Raw genomic sequence first — 18,661 nt, 5'->3', positions numbered from 1 at the left:
TTCATTTATCTCATTGCTCGATTTTAGAATATAAAATAATAAATGTGTTGAACAAAAAATGTGACCTAAAAAGATTTAAAAAAGTGAAACAGAATCAAAATGATCTATATAAATATAAAATACACATTTTTAATGAACATAGGAATTGAATTCAAATCTGCAATGAAAAGATTAAATTAAATAAAGGAAATAGAAAAACAGTTATTAAAATATGCTAAATGAATTAATAATAAACACTACAAAAAAATCTTTGTAAAAACATAACTTTAAGTAAATGTCCAACAAGAAATCTAATTTAATACAATTAAATACTTATATGAAATAATACTAGCAATTAACACAACAAAAATACATTATTAATTACATATACATATTCTTATCAAACATAAACAGATGTAAATGAATCGTCGTTGTACCCTCCACGTTGAGCCGGGCGTTAGCCGACAGCTTCCCGAGTTTGAAGGAGTACACGGACTCGTCGTTGGTGCTGCAGTTCCTGATCGTCAGCGTGTGCACCGCGCCCTCGATGCTGATCTCGTACTTGTCGCTGGGCAGGATCTCCACGCCGTTCTTGATCCACGCTGCGCCCCTCACGTCCTCATGGGTCAGCTCCAGGCTGAACGAGGCGTCCTGCGTCTGCACCACGTTCAGGTTCTTCAGCGTCTTCTTGATCTTCACCGCTGCAGCAAACACACAAAGACAGGGTTAACACTCGTTAGGGTTAAATACTCGTTAGGGTTAAATACTCGTTAGGGTTTTATACTCGTTAGGGTTAAATACTCGTTAGAAGGGAACACTCGTTAGGGTTAAATACTCGTTAGGGTTTTATACTCGTTAGGGTTAAATACTCGTTAGGGTTTTATACTCGTTAGGGTTAAATACTCGTTAGAAGGGAACACTCGTTGGGGTTAAATACTCGTTAGGGTTAAATACTCGTTAGAAGGGAACACTTGTTAGGGTTAAATACTCGTTAGAAGGGAACACTCGTTAGGGTTAAATACTCGTTAGAAGGGAACACTCGTTAGGGTTAAATACTCGTTAGGGTTAAATACTCGTTAGGGTTAAATACTCGTTAGAAGGGAACACTCGTTGGGGTTAAATACTCGTTAGAAGGGAACACTCGTTAGGGTTAAATACTCGTTAGGGTTAAATACTCGTTAGAAGGGAACACTCGTTAGGGTTAAATACTCGTTAGGGTTAAATACTCGTTAGAAGGGAACACTCGTTAGGGTTAAACACTCGTTAGGGTTAAATACTCGTTAGGAGGGAACACTCGTTAGGGTTAAATACCTGTTAGGGTTAAATACTCGTTAGAAGGGAACACTCGTTAGGGTTAAACACTCGTTAGGGTTAAATACTCGTTAGGAGGGAACACTCGTTAGGGTTAAATACCTGTTAGGGTTAAATACTCGTTAGAAGGGAACACTCGTTAGGGTTAAATACTCGTTAGAAGGGAACACTCGTTAGGGTTAAATACTCGTTAGAAGGGAACACTCGTTAGGGTTAAATACTCGTTAGAAGGGAACACTCGTTAGGGTTAAATACTCGTTAGAAGGGAACACTCGTTAGCACTAGTTATTTTGTAACCATTCATATTAGTTGCCGGTAATCATTCATTAGCACAAATTATTCAGCAACTCAAATGATTCCTTAACCCTGATTATTCATTAGTAGAAAACACTTATAAAATATATATTATATATCATTATTAATTAAGCACTGAGTATTCGTTAGCAGGAAACATTAGTTAGCACAAATGATTTGTTATCCATTATTATTCGTTAGTAGGAAACACTTATTATCCATTAACACATGGAGGAGCATCATCTGCTAAAGATTCACAACTCAAACGAATGTTAAAAATATGAATCGAGAGTGAATAAAGGCGTAGAGACGTACCCTCGACCCGCAGGGTGGCGGTGGTTTTGGACGTGGCCACCTGATAGGTGTACTCGCCCACGTCGGTTGCCTTGGTGATGGCGATGACGAGGCGTCTGACGGCGCCCTTCGCCTCGCTGCTCGTGTTCTCATTGAAGTCCACGTTGTTCCCGTCCTTCAGCCACTTCCCCTCCGCCGTGGGGTTCGCCACCTCGCACTCCAGCACCGCCGTCTGCGAGTCGGCCACCACCAGGTCCCTCAGGGGCTTCTTGATGGCTCCCCCTGGAGGCAGGGAGGAGGAGAGGCAGGAAAAAACAGATTATTATAAAATATATATACTATTATACTGTAAGTAATACATTTCATTTATAGAGTACACTTTAAAAACGTCATCTCAAGGTGCTTCACAATGCTATGAGGAGAAAATACAATAAAATAAAATGTTATCTATGGAGCATATTGAATCAAATGCGTATGTAAAATGCGTGCGGAACAGATGGGTTTTGAGGCTTTTTTTAAAACAGAGTGATGCAGAGGTCCGCATGTTCTCTGGAAGCAGATTAAGTCATTATGATTTTATTATTATAATGATATTCCAGTGGTGGCTGTAAAAGTGTTGTGACGTCAGAGAGTCAACATTAGCTGTCCCCAAAGTGCTCCTGTGGGGGTTGTCCACAGTACTGAGTCGCTTTGGATAAGAGCGTCTAACAAATGACATGTAATTTAATGTAATATCAATAATATCAGATCTGCTGCAATACATATTCGTTTACGTTCAGCATCAAATACATCACCACTGCGCTCAGAAAACAATGATATATTCATTAAAGAAAGTTGATTTAATAAACAAAGATTCAAAAATCAGGATTCAACAGAAGTTTGAAGAAAACAGTTTTGAATGTTTAGAAAGAGATGTCGTTACCAGAGACGGTGAGCCTGGCGCTGGACATCTTCTCCCCGGCGGCGAACATGTACTCGCCCTCCTCGTCCTTCATGGAGTTCATGACAGTCAGCGTGTGACGCTTGTTCTTGGACTCCATCTTGTGTTTCGGCCCGGCCTTCAGAGGCTGCCTCTTGAAGGTCCAGAAGGCGTCGATGCCGGCGTGAGAAACTTCTGCGTCGAACACCACGTTCTCCGACTCGGAGCACTCCTGGTCTTTGATCGGCTTCAGGATCTGCACGGCTGGGGGGGGACAGGGGATCTTTAATTTATATCTTATATAGTAATAATAATAATAATACATTGGATTTTCATAGTGCTTTTACTAATGCTCAAAGACGCTTATACGTATAGTATTTAATCAGCTGCAGGAACTGCTTATACTATTTTATTTTTTTATTATTATATGAAACATTTCTTACTATTTTTATCACTTATTTAAGGATTGATTCAAGACATTTTAATTCAAAGTATTTTTTTACATATCCCTAACTTCCAAAGTGTTGGCAAAAGTGAGCATTAGATGCTAAATCAGTTAGCATTAGCTGCTAAAACAGTTAGCAATAGCTGCTAAAACAGTTAGCATTAGCTGCTAAAACAGTTAGCAATAGCTGCTAAAACAGTTAGCAATAGCTGCTAAAACAGTTAGCATTAACTGCTAAAACAGTTAGCAATAGCTGCTAAAACAGTTAGCATTAGCTGCTAAAACAGTTAGCAATAGCTGCTAAAACAGTTAGCAATAGCTGCTAAAACAGTTAGCATTAACTGCTAAAACAGTTAGCAATAGCTGCTAAAACAGTTAGCAATAGCTGCTGAAACAGTTAGCAGTAGCTGCTATAACAGTAAGCAATAGCTGCTAAAACAGTGAGTATTAGCTGCTAAACGTTAGCATTAGATGCTAACTTTTGGTGAATTTAGAAGAAATGTACACAAACACACAAAGTTAGTCTAATAAACTCCTGGATGTGGATTCTGGAGGTTCTCTTTGATATCTCCAATCTCTTTTAATAAAGACTCTCCCTGACATGAAGACATCAGTAAACTCACTCTGGACGGTGAACTGGCAGCTGGTCTCGGCCCGGCCCACCAGCAGCTTGTACTGGCCCTGGTCCGAGGCGAAGGTCCGGTTGAAGACGAGCCTCTGCTTGGATCCCTTCGTCACCATCTGCACCCGATCGCTGGCCGTCAGCAGCTTCCCGTTCAGGAACCACTTCACAGAGAGAACGTCCTGCGCTGAGATCTTCGTCTCCAGCACTGCCTTCGTGCCTTCAACTGCACTCGTGTCCTTCAGAGGGATCAGCACGCCGATCGCTGAAATACACAGGAAATACTTCAGTATTAATATCACTGTACAGGAAATACATCACTATACAGGAAATAAGATAATTGTTTTGTTGGCGTCTTACTCTGGATGACGACCTTGGCGCTGGTGGAGATGGCGTGATCAGGGACCACGAAGGAATACATCCCATGATCAACCTTGCTGGTGTCTTCGATCAGCAGCTTGTGGATCTGTTTGTCAACGACCACGTGGACGCGGTCGGACACCGTGACCGGCTTCCCGTCCTTCATCCAGCTGCCCTCCACGTTCTCCTGGGAGAAACGGACCTCCAGCTGAGCGATGTCGCCTTCACACACCGTCAGGTCGCTGAGCGGCTGCATCAGGGTGATCGGGCGAACTGCGGGGGAGAAACAGACATTATAATAACCAAACCTACAGATAAATACAGACTTTACACAGACGTCAGCGCACTAAACAAGACGTAGGAGTTATTATAGGAAACTGAGAAATACTCAAATCCTTAAGGCTCTCAAAAATATTGTAAAAAAAATACAGCAGAATATATGAAAACTTTTGTAAATAACTTTTGCAAAATAACAAAAAGTCCTTTATTGTCGGATCCAGGGACACTGATCGAGCTCGGACCCTAGTAAAGAAGAGTTTTATTTGACAGCTCTGGATTATGATGCACCTTGTGACTTGTTTCGGGACCACTGTCAGGCCAGCCTAGAATAAAAGTCACGAAACTCAGCCAGACTTCCACAACTCACGTTTCATCTTCAGGGAGGCGCTGGTCTTGAACTCTCCGGTTTTGAAGGAGTATTTGCCTTGGTCCTCCTTCCTCACGTCTTTAACGGAGAGGCTGTGTCTGCCTCTGCGGGAGGAAATGACGTATTTGCTGCTGGCGGAGATCTCCTTCTCTCCGAAGAACCAGCTGCCGTCAGCGTCCTCACGGGAAACCACACACTCAAACTCTGCCGAGTATGTCTCTGGGACCTCGGTGCTCTCCAGCTGCTTCAGCATCTCCAGTGGAGCGCCTGTTTACATACAAGGGGAAACTTCCTGTTAAATACACGAAAAGAAACCTCTCTTTCGAGCAATGACTGGTTCTCTTTCAGCTGACCCACCTTCTACGGTGAGCTTTGCGGTGGTCTTCACGTCTTCTTCGTCAATCACCATGCAGGAGAACTCGGCATCGTCCTTCATGCTGATCACCAGCACAGACAGGAAGTGGACTTTTCTGTCGGCGTGCATCCTGTACTTGTCTCCGGTGAAGATCTGCTGGTTGTTCTTCAGCCATTTGACCTTGACGAAGGGCTCGTTGGTCTCACACTCGAAGGTGGCCATGGTGTCCTTCTCTTTGGCCTGGACCTCCTCCAGCGGCTGGGTGAACTTGATCACCTGCTTGGCTGCAGAATGACAAAAATGCACAAAGTTTAATTAAATGCACATGTGTGAGAAACATTAACTAATAAAGAGTTTGGCCAGATGCTCCTGACCTACAGATATGAACTTCTTGTAAACAGTGGCGTTACCTTGCACCAGCAGGAAGGCGTGGCTGGACGTCTCTCCGGCGCGGCTGCTGGCCTTCACCATGATGCTGGCTGAATCCTCGGGCCGGACGTCTCTGATCACCAGCTCACAGACCTGGTCCTCGGGCCAGTACCAGTTCACCCGCTCCGTCTTCTCCAGCTGAACGCCGTTCTTGAACCACTGGCACTCAGGCTCTGGTCTGCCCACCACCCGGACCCTGAACTTCACTTCGTCTCCCAGAGCAACTGTCTGGCTGGTGATGCGCTCCAGGATCTTGGGGGCCTCCATGCTGGCGGACAGCTTCACACGCTCTGGTTGCAGAGGCTTTGCGGTCACTTTGCGCTCCTCCTCCGCTTTCTTCTTCGCCTCCTCCTGTGCCTTGGCGCGATGCAACAGATCCTCCTTTGTCTTCTTCAGCAGATCCTCGTAGGACTCGTCCTTCTTGCGGGACTTGAGCTCCACGGCGGTGATGGACTCGTAGTAGCCTTCCTCCGTACGGCGCTTGAACTTCCCGCGCAGCTCATCGGACTCCTCCGTGGATTTAGCGTGCACGTTCCTCTGGGCCTTCTTCAGCTTCACCACCTCCTTCAGCGCGGAGTCCTCTGAGGGTTTCTCAGCCTTAACAACCTCGAATGTAGTTTTTCCAAGTTCGACAGGGGCAGCGGCGGGTTTCCCCTCGGTGCGACGCAGTTGAGTCCTGTTGTCCTCTTTCTCCACGATCTCCAGCTTCACCGTGTGTCCGACCACGCCCAGGTTGTTCTCTGCCATCACCTTCACCTCTCCTGAGTCATAGGACTTGATTTCTGTGATCTCCAGGAAGTAAATACCGTCGTACCGGAGTCTGTATCTTTTGCTTTTGCGGATGAGTTGCCCGTTGAGGTACCAGTTGACCTTGGGGGTCGGGTAGCCGGTGACTCTGCAGCGGAAGCGAGCCGTGTCGCCCTCCTTTAGGCTGGCGGGTTCAGGAAGAAGCACGATCTCAGGTTTGATCTTCTCAAACTCGTCATCAGTGGTGACACCTGTAGGTCCGCCCTCGTGAGCCATGCGCTCCATCTCGTCCATCCGATGAGCCCCCTTCCTGCCTTCAGGGAGCTGAGTCTCCTCCACCAGGCCTTTCTCGTCCTTCACAACCAGCGTGGCGGACGTCTGGTCCGCCCCGTACTTGTTTGTGGCTCTGCAGGTGACGACGCCGCTGTCTCTGGCGTACGCCGCTTCGTAGTCCAGACTGCAGTATCCGAACTCGTTGACCATGCGCAGCCTGTTGGCCGCCTCCAGGGGTTTCCCGTCATGCAGCCACTCCACCACCATGGTGGGGTCTCCGATGGGCGTCAGCCGGCACTCAAAGTGAGCCGGGCCAAAGCGCTTCATCCTGATGGAGGTCAGCTTCTTCTTGAACTGAGGCTTCTGCTGCTTCTCCTTGTCGTACAGGTCGCCCTCCTCCCACTGGTCCTGGCCGTAACGCTGGTGCAGGGGCTCCAGCTCAGGCGCTGCGATGTCCTTAGCTTTGTAGGTTCCTTTGGGAATAACAAGCTTCCTCTCTGGTTCGGGCTCCACTTGGTCCACCTCCACGTTGACCCTGCAGCGGGTGGTGTCTCTGCCGGCCTTGTTGATGGCTGTGGCTGTGTACCAGGCGCTGTCTGCACCGGCGGCCGACGGGATCTGAAACTTGGCCTCTCCTTTGGTTCCCTCCACCCTGCAAGATGGATCAGTCGTGTGAGAAAAACAGTTTTTCTCACATTTGTGCATACACATAAAAGGATTGATCTATTATAGAAAAGCTTCTGATTGTTTTTCAGTTTATGCAGTTATATCAAATATATGACATCTGCTCTGAGAGCTACCTGATGTTGGGGTGCTTGTGTGGGGAGATGATGTCGCTGTTCTTCAGCCAGACGATGTCGGGCAGCGGGTTTCCGATGGCTCTGACAGCCAGCTCCACCAGAGTGCCCTGCTTCACACTCAGGTTCTTCAGCTTCTCTGTGAACTGGGGTCGCAACAGCGTCTCTTTGGCTGGAAAACAAAATATAAAAAACCTCAGTGACAGTCAGTAACGGAGACGACTGATGTCTCAGTGTCGTCTTTAACACAGTTCTGCAGTCTTACCGTCCACGGTAAGCGTGACGGAGATGTTGGAGCGTCCGGCCCGGTTCTGTGCCACCACGGTCCACTCTCCAGAGTCGTGAGGCGTGGCAGGGACGATGATCAGGGACTGGGTCCCGTCCTCTTTAACCACGATCTTGTGGGTGTAGTCGCTAACCACTTGTTGTCCTGAGGAGGTCACGAGACACACATGTTATTGTCAGACCAACAAATCTTAAAGCCTGTTACTCTAAACCAATCGCCCATTGGGTGTTTGTTTTCAGTCCAGACATTTGCAGACTACCTGGGTTTCGTAACAACAGGAACTCCGAACATTTCTTTTAGAAGACCCTGAGGACTGATCTGTACTGAGACTCACCGTTGTGGAACCAGTATGTTTCGGGCATCGGTCTGCCGACCACCTTCAGGTCGAAGCGTGCCGTCTGGCCCTCAGAGCATTTACATGAGGCGGGCTTCATGACGAACACGGGTTTGTAGAGTCTCTCCAGCTGAGCCTCGTCCGTCTCGTCCAGCCGGCGGGCCGGAGAGCGTCCAGGCGAACGGCTGGAGGAACGTCCAGGAGACTGGCTCATAGAGCGAGGAGATGAGGATCTGAGGGGGGAGAGGAGGCCATGAAGTCTACAGGTGTACTGGTCTACAGGTGTACTGGTCTACAGGTGTACTGGTCTACAGGTGTACAGGTTTACGGGTCTATGCTGCAGAAGAAACAGCTACGGTTTGAAATGGCTGAACTTGCACAGAAAGCATTATAAGTCATACAGCTTTGATTTTACTCCAACCGTACAATTACAACATACATTATTTACAGTTTTCAACCCGGACCTTCATTAATAGCCAAACCATAATGTGTTGTGGGGTCAGTGTCATTGGACTACATTTCCCCCTCAAACATTTTAGCAGTCACATCTTAAGTTAGCTAATGTTAGCAAAAGGTGCAACTTTAGAGCTAGAGCAACGTCAGGAGTTCCAGTTTCTCTGTTTCTTGAAAAGAGCCTTTACCTGATTCTTTGCATGGCAGGTTGTGGTGTGTATCTTTGAGGAGCTCCAGCTCCGGACTCGACGTAGAGTTTCCCGGAGCTGACGGAGTTCCCCTTGATGTTGCTGGCGAAGGCGGTGTAGACGCCCTCGTCCTCCGGCTGCACCACAGGGAGGCGCAGGCTGGCTCGTCCGTCCTGGAGAACCTCCATCTGGTATCGGTCACCTGATCTGATGCGCTGGCCGTCTTTGAACCACGCAATCTGTGGAAGACAAACAGTCATACAGAGCTGCAGGTGTTTCTGTGTTCCTGAAGGCATCATCACTCTGGTCCAATGGGATTCCTCTCCACAAATTAAAACCACTTTATGATTTCTGTCAAATTCTGTTTAGATTCTGAGAAAAAAGTAAAATTCTGAAATGTTGAGAAAAGTCATAATTTAGAGAAAAATTTGATAATTTAGAAAAAAAAGGAATTTTGAGGAAAAAAAAGAATTTCTGAGAAAAAAAAGGAATTCTGGAAAAAAAGTCAAATTCTGAAATTCTGAGAAAAAACCCATCATTTGTTCATATTCAACATAAAGAGCAGTACCTTGGGGAGGGGCATCCCGCTGCTCTTGCAGTGGAAGGTGACCCCCATGCCCTCCATGATCCTGTAGTTTTTGACGGGGGTGTCGAAGATGGGCTGCACGGCCTCGTTGGGGTCAGAGGTCACGATCAACTCTCCGTCCTCCGTCACGATCTCTCTGTAGGTAAACTTCATGATGACGAGCTCGTACTCGTGGATGATCCTCTGCTCGATGGCAGACAGATGGAAGTCCTGCAGACCAGAGGAGGCGGGACAACGTTTATTAAGACCAGGTCAGCATGCAGAGACTTCAAGATGTGTCTTTAACCCTAACCCCAACCAGGTCAGCATGCAGAGACTTCAAGATGTGTCTTTAACCCCAACCAGGTCAGCATGCAGAGACTTTCACTGAGACTGTGTTGATCTGAGAACCAATATAAAGACTCCATGCTTTCCTCCTTCAACTTTCTGTGACAAGCTGTTACCCTTTTTACAAATTTGGTTTGGGTTTTAAGTACCTGTTTGAACCCAATGCTCTATGAGTCCTAGACCAAGCCCCAGAAAGTCCACTGGACGTTGTTCCATCAGTACTACCAGTTCTCTTCATACATCCATCCATTTTAAGTAATGGTTTAAACCCAATGTTTTGAGTCCTAGACCAAGCCCCAGAAAGTGCACCGGACCAGTTCTCTTTATACCTCCATGCTACAAATCTGCTCCTACCTGTCCGGTTATAATGGTTGAGGTCTGCTCCATGGGGGTCGCCCCGGCGGTGGGCTCCTGCACCATGGCTGTCACTTCAGTCTTAAAGGTGGCTTCCTGTTTCTTCATCAGGGCTTCGTATTCCTCTGTCGAAACAAAGCGTTCAGCGTTAGACTACAGCACTTCTTCTTCTCTAACCTCTTCCTCGCTGCAGGTGTTTCTGACAGAGGGGTTTCCTACCTTCCTCCAGCAGGTCTGCAGAGGCACAAACTTCTCCCAACTGGTTCTTGGCGAACACCGAGTATTCTCCGGCGTCATCGGCAAAGGTCATGGAGATCTCCAGCTTACATTCGCCGGTCTCCTTCTTATAGGTCACTTTATATCTGATGGAGGAAGGGGGTGAGGGGTGTGTTAAAGATCATTCAAAGAGAGCTGCTGCCCCCTACAGGCTGCAGTGTGCATTACAGATACAATGACTACATTTATCTTTGCTTGGACTTTAAAGAGCAAAGACTGTGATAGACTTACAGCCATGGGGATATATCCTCTGTTGTACTTTAGCATTGGTTTGATCAAATCTAAAACCATCACTGTGTCTTTCCTTTTTAGGGTTAACACCTTGTTCCAGTAGAAGATCGATCTTCATGCTTCATGAGTTAGAAACTCAAAATGCAGGTTTTCACATTAAATGACGTAGTGCAACATGTCGCCTGAGATATGTTTGAGAATTCCCTGGATTGTAAACACTGCTCTGGGTTTGTTATATGTTTGACAGCCCCAGGACATGAGGTACATTGCCTTCACAGCTGGTGTGTTCCTGACCCACCTGTATCCGGTAGTGAGCAGGACGCTGCCCTTCTTCCAGATGACGTGAGGTTTGGGGCTCCCCCCCACCTTGCAGTCGAACACCACGCTGCCCCCCTCCTCCAGCTTCTGAATGCTGGGTTTCCGGAGGAAGACAGGGGCGGCGTCCGGGACGTCGGCTTGGCTCACCTGAGTCTCCTCTGGAGCCTCTTCTCTTTCTCTGTACACACAAACCTCCTGTTAGCATTAGCCGTAGCACTCTGTACGCTCAGTCCAATAGAGAGTGTGTTTTCTGGAGATAGACAACGGTAATCAAGCTGCACCACATCTAAATATGAAAGATCACTAAACCAATGTTCCAACTGACAGTGACTCAGTATTTCCCACTTGATGTCTTACTCTCCAATTTCAAATGTTTTAAAGGGCAACTTTACACAGTCTTTGTACTGTGTGCAAAGTAAACACATTTCACGTCAAACCAGGAACAGTGCATCGATACCACAGCGGTGGAGAATATGTCTTTTGGATCTGTGCTGTTATAAACCTTTGTCATCGGGGACATGTTAAATAAAGTTGCCTCTCATTACATTGTTTGTTAAATGTTACGACATGTAAAGTTGTGAAGGATATAAACTGGTGTTTATGGTGCACTCACGGTTCCTCTGCAGTCTCTGCAGCCACCTCCTCTCTGCTCTCGATGTCCTCGGACACTGCAGGGCAACCATGGGTTAGATAGGAAGAAACATAAAGCAAAATACATTAGTATATAGAAATATAAAGTAAAACAGGAACACCAAGAGTCTTCAGGGTGTTGACATGTTTCTGAGGACTTTGAGGGCTATTTGTATTCTTTAATTGACAGTAAATTATAATAATGTCTGTAGCTGACCCTGGACCAGCAGGTAGCAGGAGGTGCTGACGGTGCCCGCCTCGCTCGTGGCGGTGCAGGTGAAGCGCCCGCTGTCCTCGGCGAAGGCCTCTCTGATCACCAGCTGAGCGACGGTGCTCTCGTAGGAGATGTGGAAGTCGATGCTGCTCTCGATCTTGTAGTCCTCTCTGAACCACATGATGCTGGGGGCGGGGTGTCCGCTGATCTGACACTCCAGCGTCACCGACTCACCCTCCGTCACGTTGGTGTTCTTCAGACCCTGCACACACAGCACTCAGAACAGTTAGTACGCGTTGGGAAAATCCTGAATGTCCTCCTCCAACATCAGAGCAACATGCTAACAAAGGTATCCCAACTGTAGCTGTGAACATGACAGGATGTATGATTACCTAGAAGAGCATCAGGACTGTTTGAGGCATATGATAGCTATGTGATTAACATGATGATTCAGCCTCTATGGAGATAGACATATGACAAGCATGCTCATTTCTGACGTGGAGCTAATCTGAAGTAAACATTGAATACTGCTTTCTATTCCTCCATCTTGTGACTGTGTAACTCCCTCTCTTGGATATCAGCATGTGAAGGACACTGTTCAGGAACTAGTTGATGCTCTGTATGTGATGACTACTTCCATTCTGGAGAGCATCAGAGATACATGGATCCTGAGATTGAAGCTCCAGCCGGAGACCAGGGAGAGTTTTCTAACAGTACGTATATAAACTCTGTTAAAGAAGCGTATGGTTTCAGGAGGACTCACCGACACCAGGGTCGGTGGAACCACGGCGCCGCCGGCTGACGGCACGGCTGCTGCCTCCGTCACCTGATGGAGAAACACCTCCGTTAGCTCATTACAATACAACTACATCCTACAGGAACACAGACACAGACACACACACACACACACACACACACACACACACACACACACACACACACACACACACACACACACACACACACACACACACACACACACACACACACACACACACACACACACAGACAAACACACAGACAAACACACAAAGGAAACACACATGACACACAACACACTAAAGACAGAGACAGGTGAGGCTGATGAACAGGTGAGGATGATGAACAGGTGAGGATGATGAACAGGTGAGGATGATGAACAGGTGAGGATGGGGGGTCAATAGCGTCGATGAGCACGGTAACGTTTTTGTTAGAGTGAAGTTAAAAGAATGATTCAAACACAAATATATGTTTTGTGCGTGAAGTTTCCTGACTGGATTTTCACACAAGAAAACCTGACCTAAACGTCTACCCTAGATGTCAGGAAGCACCAGAGGCCTGTACTACGAAGCCGGTTCAACATAACCTGGATATATTTGAGTTAGCCGGTTGGCCCAATCCAAAACTGCCTACGACGCGGGTTATCAAGTGGATCGCTCAAGCCAGCCGTGTCCTACCTAGTTAGGTGCGCGTTCACATGAAAGGGGTGGTATCTGGAGCATTCGACCAATCACAAACATGGCCAAGCGTACTGACAGCGCAGCGTCATACTTCCTGAATGAAAAGTGAACTTTAATATTAGTCAAATATGAAGAAGTTAAACTTTAAACATCCATGACTTAAACACTTTATCCAGGATCAAAGCCACATAGCTGCACCTGCAAGGTGAATACAGCTGGTAACAGAGAAAGTGTTTGAATGCGTACATTAACAGGTTTATGATATCACTGCCCCGTCTAAGACACGATCTGACTTTAATTACATTTGACTCGAGTGTTTCGTCAACTTAATGTGTTGCTTAAAATAATACTTCTGCATCCAGTATGTGACACTGTGAGTGTTGCACTGCCAGATACGGCTCAGCTGACTCAGATAAGGAGATATATGATACATTATGATGTGATATGATATGAATGATAATGGGACACATCGACGTCTGCACTCACAGTGCCGCGGACTGTACTTAATGTTACTCTGATCCGGTTACTTATGTTGTGGCAGATATTTAAGTAAGCTTTCTTAACGCTAATGTTATAATAGTCAGATTGCTCTGAAGATGGGAGGGGATATTCTATTCATGTTCACGTTCACACAGTCAGTTGATTTTGGCCGGCCGTCTTTCTGTAGCCTATTTCCTTTCTCCTGTAATATGACTTGATATCTTTAAACTCTGCACACTGAGCTCTGATTGGTCAGCAGGCAGTGCTTTCACTGAGTTGATCTCTTAGCCTGCAACCTAACCTGCTCCGGAGCAGGCTAGCCGCTCAGCATCAGTTACCATGGAGATCTAGCCCGCTAAAAAGAGAACCAGCGTCGTAGGACCGGAAAGCCAGAGTTGTCCCTGAAGTTAGCTAAGAGAACATCCGGCTTCGTAGTACAGGCCTCTGGTGTCTTCTCCACAATATGGAAACACAACACGTTTGTATACAGATAGAAAGTGTATGTCAGTTTAATGAAACGTTTGTATTGGTTGTATTGAAGGTAGACATTTTGGCTCAGCTCAGCGAGGTCTTGATGCTGTAAATCTTTCTAAATGTTCAAGAGTTTAAATGACTGTTAATGTTTCCTTTTCTAAAACACAGTGATGCCTGTATTGTGTTTCCCCGTGATATCTAAAGATCTTTAAAGTTGTCTCGTAGAGGGGTCTTCCTCAGGAGCGTCTGCCCTAAACCTCCGGACCCTAAACCTCCGGACCCTAAACCTCCGGACCCTAAACCTCCGGACCTTCTCTGAACTATGATCAGGTTTTCTTGTCCTGCTCAGATCCAGCCGGGTCACAAACCTGGACTCCCCACTCCTCATGTCCCGCCTCCTGCCCCCCCGACAGCACCGCCTCATATGATTGGGTGAAGCCTCTGAAGGGGGAGGGGCTTCTGAAAGGGGGGGGGACAGACTCCATCTCCAGGGTCTTAGTACGGGACGGACTGGGAGACTTCACTGGTTTGATGATCTTTCTCACCCCACCAGAAGAGGAACAGAACTCTCTGTGCAGAGCGGCGACCGCCGAACCGGCGATGGAGACCTGAGCGGCCCAGAGGGGGGGGGGGGGGATTGGTTTAATACATCTATAGCACTGGGGGGGGTGTACTGGTTTATTACAGCTAGAGCACTGGGGGGGGGGGGTATTGGTTTATTACAGCTAGAGCAGGATCAGGGTAACCACTGTGCGTGTTAAACTGGGGGGGGGGATGGGCTACGGACGTTAGTTTATTAAAGCTACAGCAGGGGGGGTTCACTTTATTATTTTATTAACTACTGTCTGCATTTCAGGGAAAACCAAATGAGCGTTTCTTAAAGTGTTAAAGCTAAAACAGATCAGCTGTTCTGACAGGAGATGCTAACGGTGTGCAGCTAACTACAGTAGCTTTACTCACATTACATCATTATCTTGTGAGTTATATTAGAACAACAACCTGTACGGCATGCTATCAGATGCTCTAACCCTGACCCTAAGATATTTAGCTCGTTAGCTCGTTAGCTCGTTAGCTCGTTAGCTCGTTAGCTCGTTAGCTCCAGGGGATACAGCCAGAATCAGAGACAGGCAACAGGAAGTCAGGTGATTAACAGGAAGTCAGGTGATTAACTGAGGGTCAGGTTGATTATTGAAGTCCACTTCCTCTTATTTCTAGAGGTTATTAGTGTTGGCGCCGCTCTTACCTCGGAGCTAGCCTCGTGTTTCGGGACAGAAACTTTAGAGACTGTGAAATGAGGAAGAGGGGCGAGACCAGAGTCCACCTGGGGGGGGGTCTCTGTCTGAATCTGGGGTAACCAACACAGCACCGTCACAATATGTATATTTATATGTAAGTATATATAGGTACTGCAAATAATGAGTGATTATCAAGAGACTCGTCCTTTCAGATACCAGTTACTAAGCACTCGCCAATAGTTCAGGTTATTGTGAAGACGTTTATAAGTGTTTTTTATTCAGTTTATAATTCCCTATAGTTGTCATATTTGATGGTAGTTATGTGATACCAAATGACCTTTATCAAACCTGCTCTTATCCATGATTAAACACAAGGGACAATAAAGCCCATCAGCATCTGATTTTAAAATGATCTGGAGTTGTTGTTTTCAGAGTGGTATAATATTCTGAGTGATCTGAAGGTGTTCAAATCTCTTGGTAACGTGGTCTGTTCCCAGCTGACCTGGTTGAGGTGTTCAGGTTCAGGTGTGATCATGTGACCCTCTGCCACCTGTTGACTGACAGCGAGCTGCGTAAGCCCCGCCTCCTCGTCTTCAGCCCCGCCCACAACGGGCTGACGGACGCGAGCCAGATCTACGGCGGCCATCACCGTGGCAACCGCCACCGCCTTCCCCCCCCCCCGCCTGCAGACACAACCAGCAGCACAACGATGGGAGGGTGGCCATGACCAGAGGGGGGGGGGGGGGGGACACACCTTATCATAGGTGCCAATTAGCTTCCAATTAGATCCCAATTAGGTCCCAAATAGTTTACCTTTGTTCCCTCCGCTAAAGACTATATTTTATTCGTGGATCTGCAGCTGGTGGTAGATGCCAAGAAAACCTTCCAGCAAGTTTGTTAACTTCCTTCCTGTCTGTTTGTTTACTTCCTGTGTGTTTACTTCCTGTCTGTTTGTTTACTTACTTCCTGTCTGTTTACTTTCGTGAGATGTTTGTGATTGAACGTTACAAATGGAGACACAGCCAAACTAGCGAGCTTTATGCTAAGCAAGGCTAATCAGCTCCTGATCCTGTCCAGAGACGGCAGGTAACATTTCAATCAGGTCAAATCATCTCTTTTGCTTTCTATGCTCCCAGTATAATAATCATTCCAGATTTCCAGATGTGAATTGAACTGCACCTGATTTACTAAAGGAGGGAACAGGAATCACGAGTTTCATGAAAGTGTTTGACCCCCCCCGACCTTCCTGCCTCTGTCATAGAAACAGAAACTCTCCACGAATCACAAAGTGAGTATATGTACACGTCCTGCAGTCACTCAGAGAGTCTGGTTTATGAGACCAAACTAAATGTCCTGATTATTAAAACCTGGATCCAAACGATATCCTGTTTTTTGGAAACTGACAGAAAAAAACTCTGATTCATAAAAAGGTTTAGATTCCAAGCAACTTCATTTAAATGAATGGGTTGTTTAACTTGTTGGTAAGATATGTCTGTCAGCAGGTTACAGAACGTCTTCCTGTGATCTGGAGGAATCTGAGGATACTGCTATTTAGCGTGTACATGTACTCACAGCAACATTTAAGATTATCACATGCTCATCTGTGTGACAGCGAATACACTGACATCTTTCCGTGAAGAAACCAACGTGAAAAAAGAAGACGTGTTTAAAGACGAAGACGTGTTTAAAGAAGAAGACGTGTTTAAAGACGAAGATGTGTTTAAAGACGAAGACGTGTTTAAAGACGGAGACGTGTTTAAAGACGAAGACGTGTTTAAAGAAGACGTGTTTAAAGACGAAGACGTGTTTAAAGACGAAGACGTGTTTAAAGACGAAGACATGTCCACCCTAACAAGGAGCTACCTGCTGACAGTCGGCGCTAACAGAAGGAAGGTCGTGGGACAGATGGAACGAGACGTTATGAAATCCTTCTCCATCTTTGGAAACGGAGGACAGGTCTTCACAGAGGAACGACGGACTAAAGCTCATCTCCTCCGTCTCGTCTTCTCTGCTATTGTCCTCCGTTAGCATGTTAGCACGACTTTCAGGAGCTCTGCCGGACTCTTTTTTCGCCCGGCGACATCGAGTCTGGTTCATCCAAACTTTCCCCAACTTCTTCTTCTTCTCCGTATGAGTTAATGTCGGAGAGATGGTGGTCGCCACCCGGAGAGACACTGGAGTCCTCGGCTGACTCCATGTCCACAGACTGAATCCAAATCAAGACGTTACATTTCCAAGACGTTGAGACAAAACTGATGGTAAAAATGTTCATGATGAAATGAGAGGGATGAGATGGAGCCAACGGGACGGCAGGATGATTCACGCTTTGATTTGAAATGAAAGGACTTTAAAACTTTATTTTATACGTCTAACACGTCCAGCTGACACTGGGGTCTAAATGAAGATATATAAAGATCAGAATGTAACACATGGTGTTTGGATAGGTCTCTCCAGTGAGACGTAACACATGGTGTTTGGACAGGTCTCTCCAGTGAGACGTAACACATGGTGTTTGGACAGGTCTCTCCAGTGAGACGTAACACATGGTGTTTGGACAGGTCTATCCAGTGAGACGTAACACATGGTGTTTGGACAGGTCTATCCAGTGAGACGTAACACATGGTGTTTGGACAGGTCTATCCAGTGAGACGTAACACATGGTGTTTGGACAGGTCTCTCCAGTGAGACGTAACACATGGTGTTTGGACAGGTCTCTCCAGTGAGACGTAACACATGGTGTTTGGACAGGTCTCTCCAGTGAGACGTAACACATGGTGTTTGGACAGGTCTCTCCAGTGAGATGTAACACATGGTGTTTGGACAGGTCTATCCAGTGAGACGTAACACATGGTGTTTGGACAGGTCTCTCCAGTGAGACCCCCGCCGGGTTTAGAGACGGGGGGGAGACAGGGTTTTTAACAACAGACATTAAACATAAAAACATGAAGCAAAACATTGATCACAAATCTGAAGTGAAGCAGGAGGAGGAAAGGGTTCAAATATACTTTAGTTTAGTCACAAATACCCTTTGAAACTGAATAAGCTAGATATGAATCAGTATCTTATTTCCTTACGTCGTTTCCTTCATTATTTAGTATTCCTATTTCCTTTCTTTATCTATCTGTACATCTCTAAATAAATATCTATAAATAGAGTTTTCATTCAGATGTTTTAGTGAAAGGAAGTGAAGGGTCTCCATCACTAGCTGCAGGATCAGCCTCTGGTGGACGTTAGGGGAACTGCAGGTTCCAGGGGGGGGGGGGGGGTAATAAAGTCCTGAATGGTTCAGAGTCTCAGTATTTAGAGGAATACAAAATGTTATGAACAAGTTGTGCATTCTCTGGATTTATGGACTGATATTATAG

General features: G+C 46.3%; 1 protein-coding gene across 1 annotated transcript in view; it reads right to left on the bottom strand.

The window, feature by feature from the left end:
- Window positions 1–18,661, bottom strand: part of LOC117496739 (titin-like) — a gene marked incomplete at its 3' end in the record, with an annotated part of 221,578 nt that overhangs the window by 186,505 nt on the left and 16,412 nt on the right. Inside the window, 19 exon segments of the mRNA XM_034148477.1 lie at window positions 417–680; window positions 1,900–2,160; window positions 2,801–3,061; window positions 3,866–4,129; window positions 4,225–4,497; window positions 4,871–5,137; window positions 5,228–5,509; window positions 5,636–7,326; window positions 7,475–7,643; window positions 7,737–7,901; window positions 8,092–8,324; window positions 8,733–8,971; window positions 9,301–9,528; window positions 10,000–10,124; window positions 10,219–10,361; window positions 10,805–11,002; window positions 11,438–11,492; window positions 11,672–11,930; window positions 12,432–12,494. Coding sequence (XP_034004368.1) covers window positions 417–680; window positions 1,900–2,160; window positions 2,801–3,061; window positions 3,866–4,129; window positions 4,225–4,497; window positions 4,871–5,137; window positions 5,228–5,509; window positions 5,636–7,326; window positions 7,475–7,643; window positions 7,737–7,901; window positions 8,092–8,324; window positions 8,733–8,971; window positions 9,301–9,528; window positions 10,000–10,124; window positions 10,219–10,361; window positions 10,805–11,002; window positions 11,438–11,492; window positions 11,672–11,930; window positions 12,432–12,494 — 5,440 coding nt within the window.

This window comes from Trematomus bernacchii, unplaced genomic scaffold, assembly GCF_902827165.1.
Source record: "Trematomus bernacchii unplaced genomic scaffold, fTreBer1.1, whole genome shotgun sequence".
In the NCBI taxonomy this organism is placed as follows: domain Eukaryota; kingdom Metazoa; phylum Chordata; class Actinopteri; order Perciformes; family Nototheniidae; genus Trematomus; species Trematomus bernacchii.
Note: the sequence above shows the minus strand (reverse complement) of the source record. Positions and strands in the feature narration are given on the sequence as shown.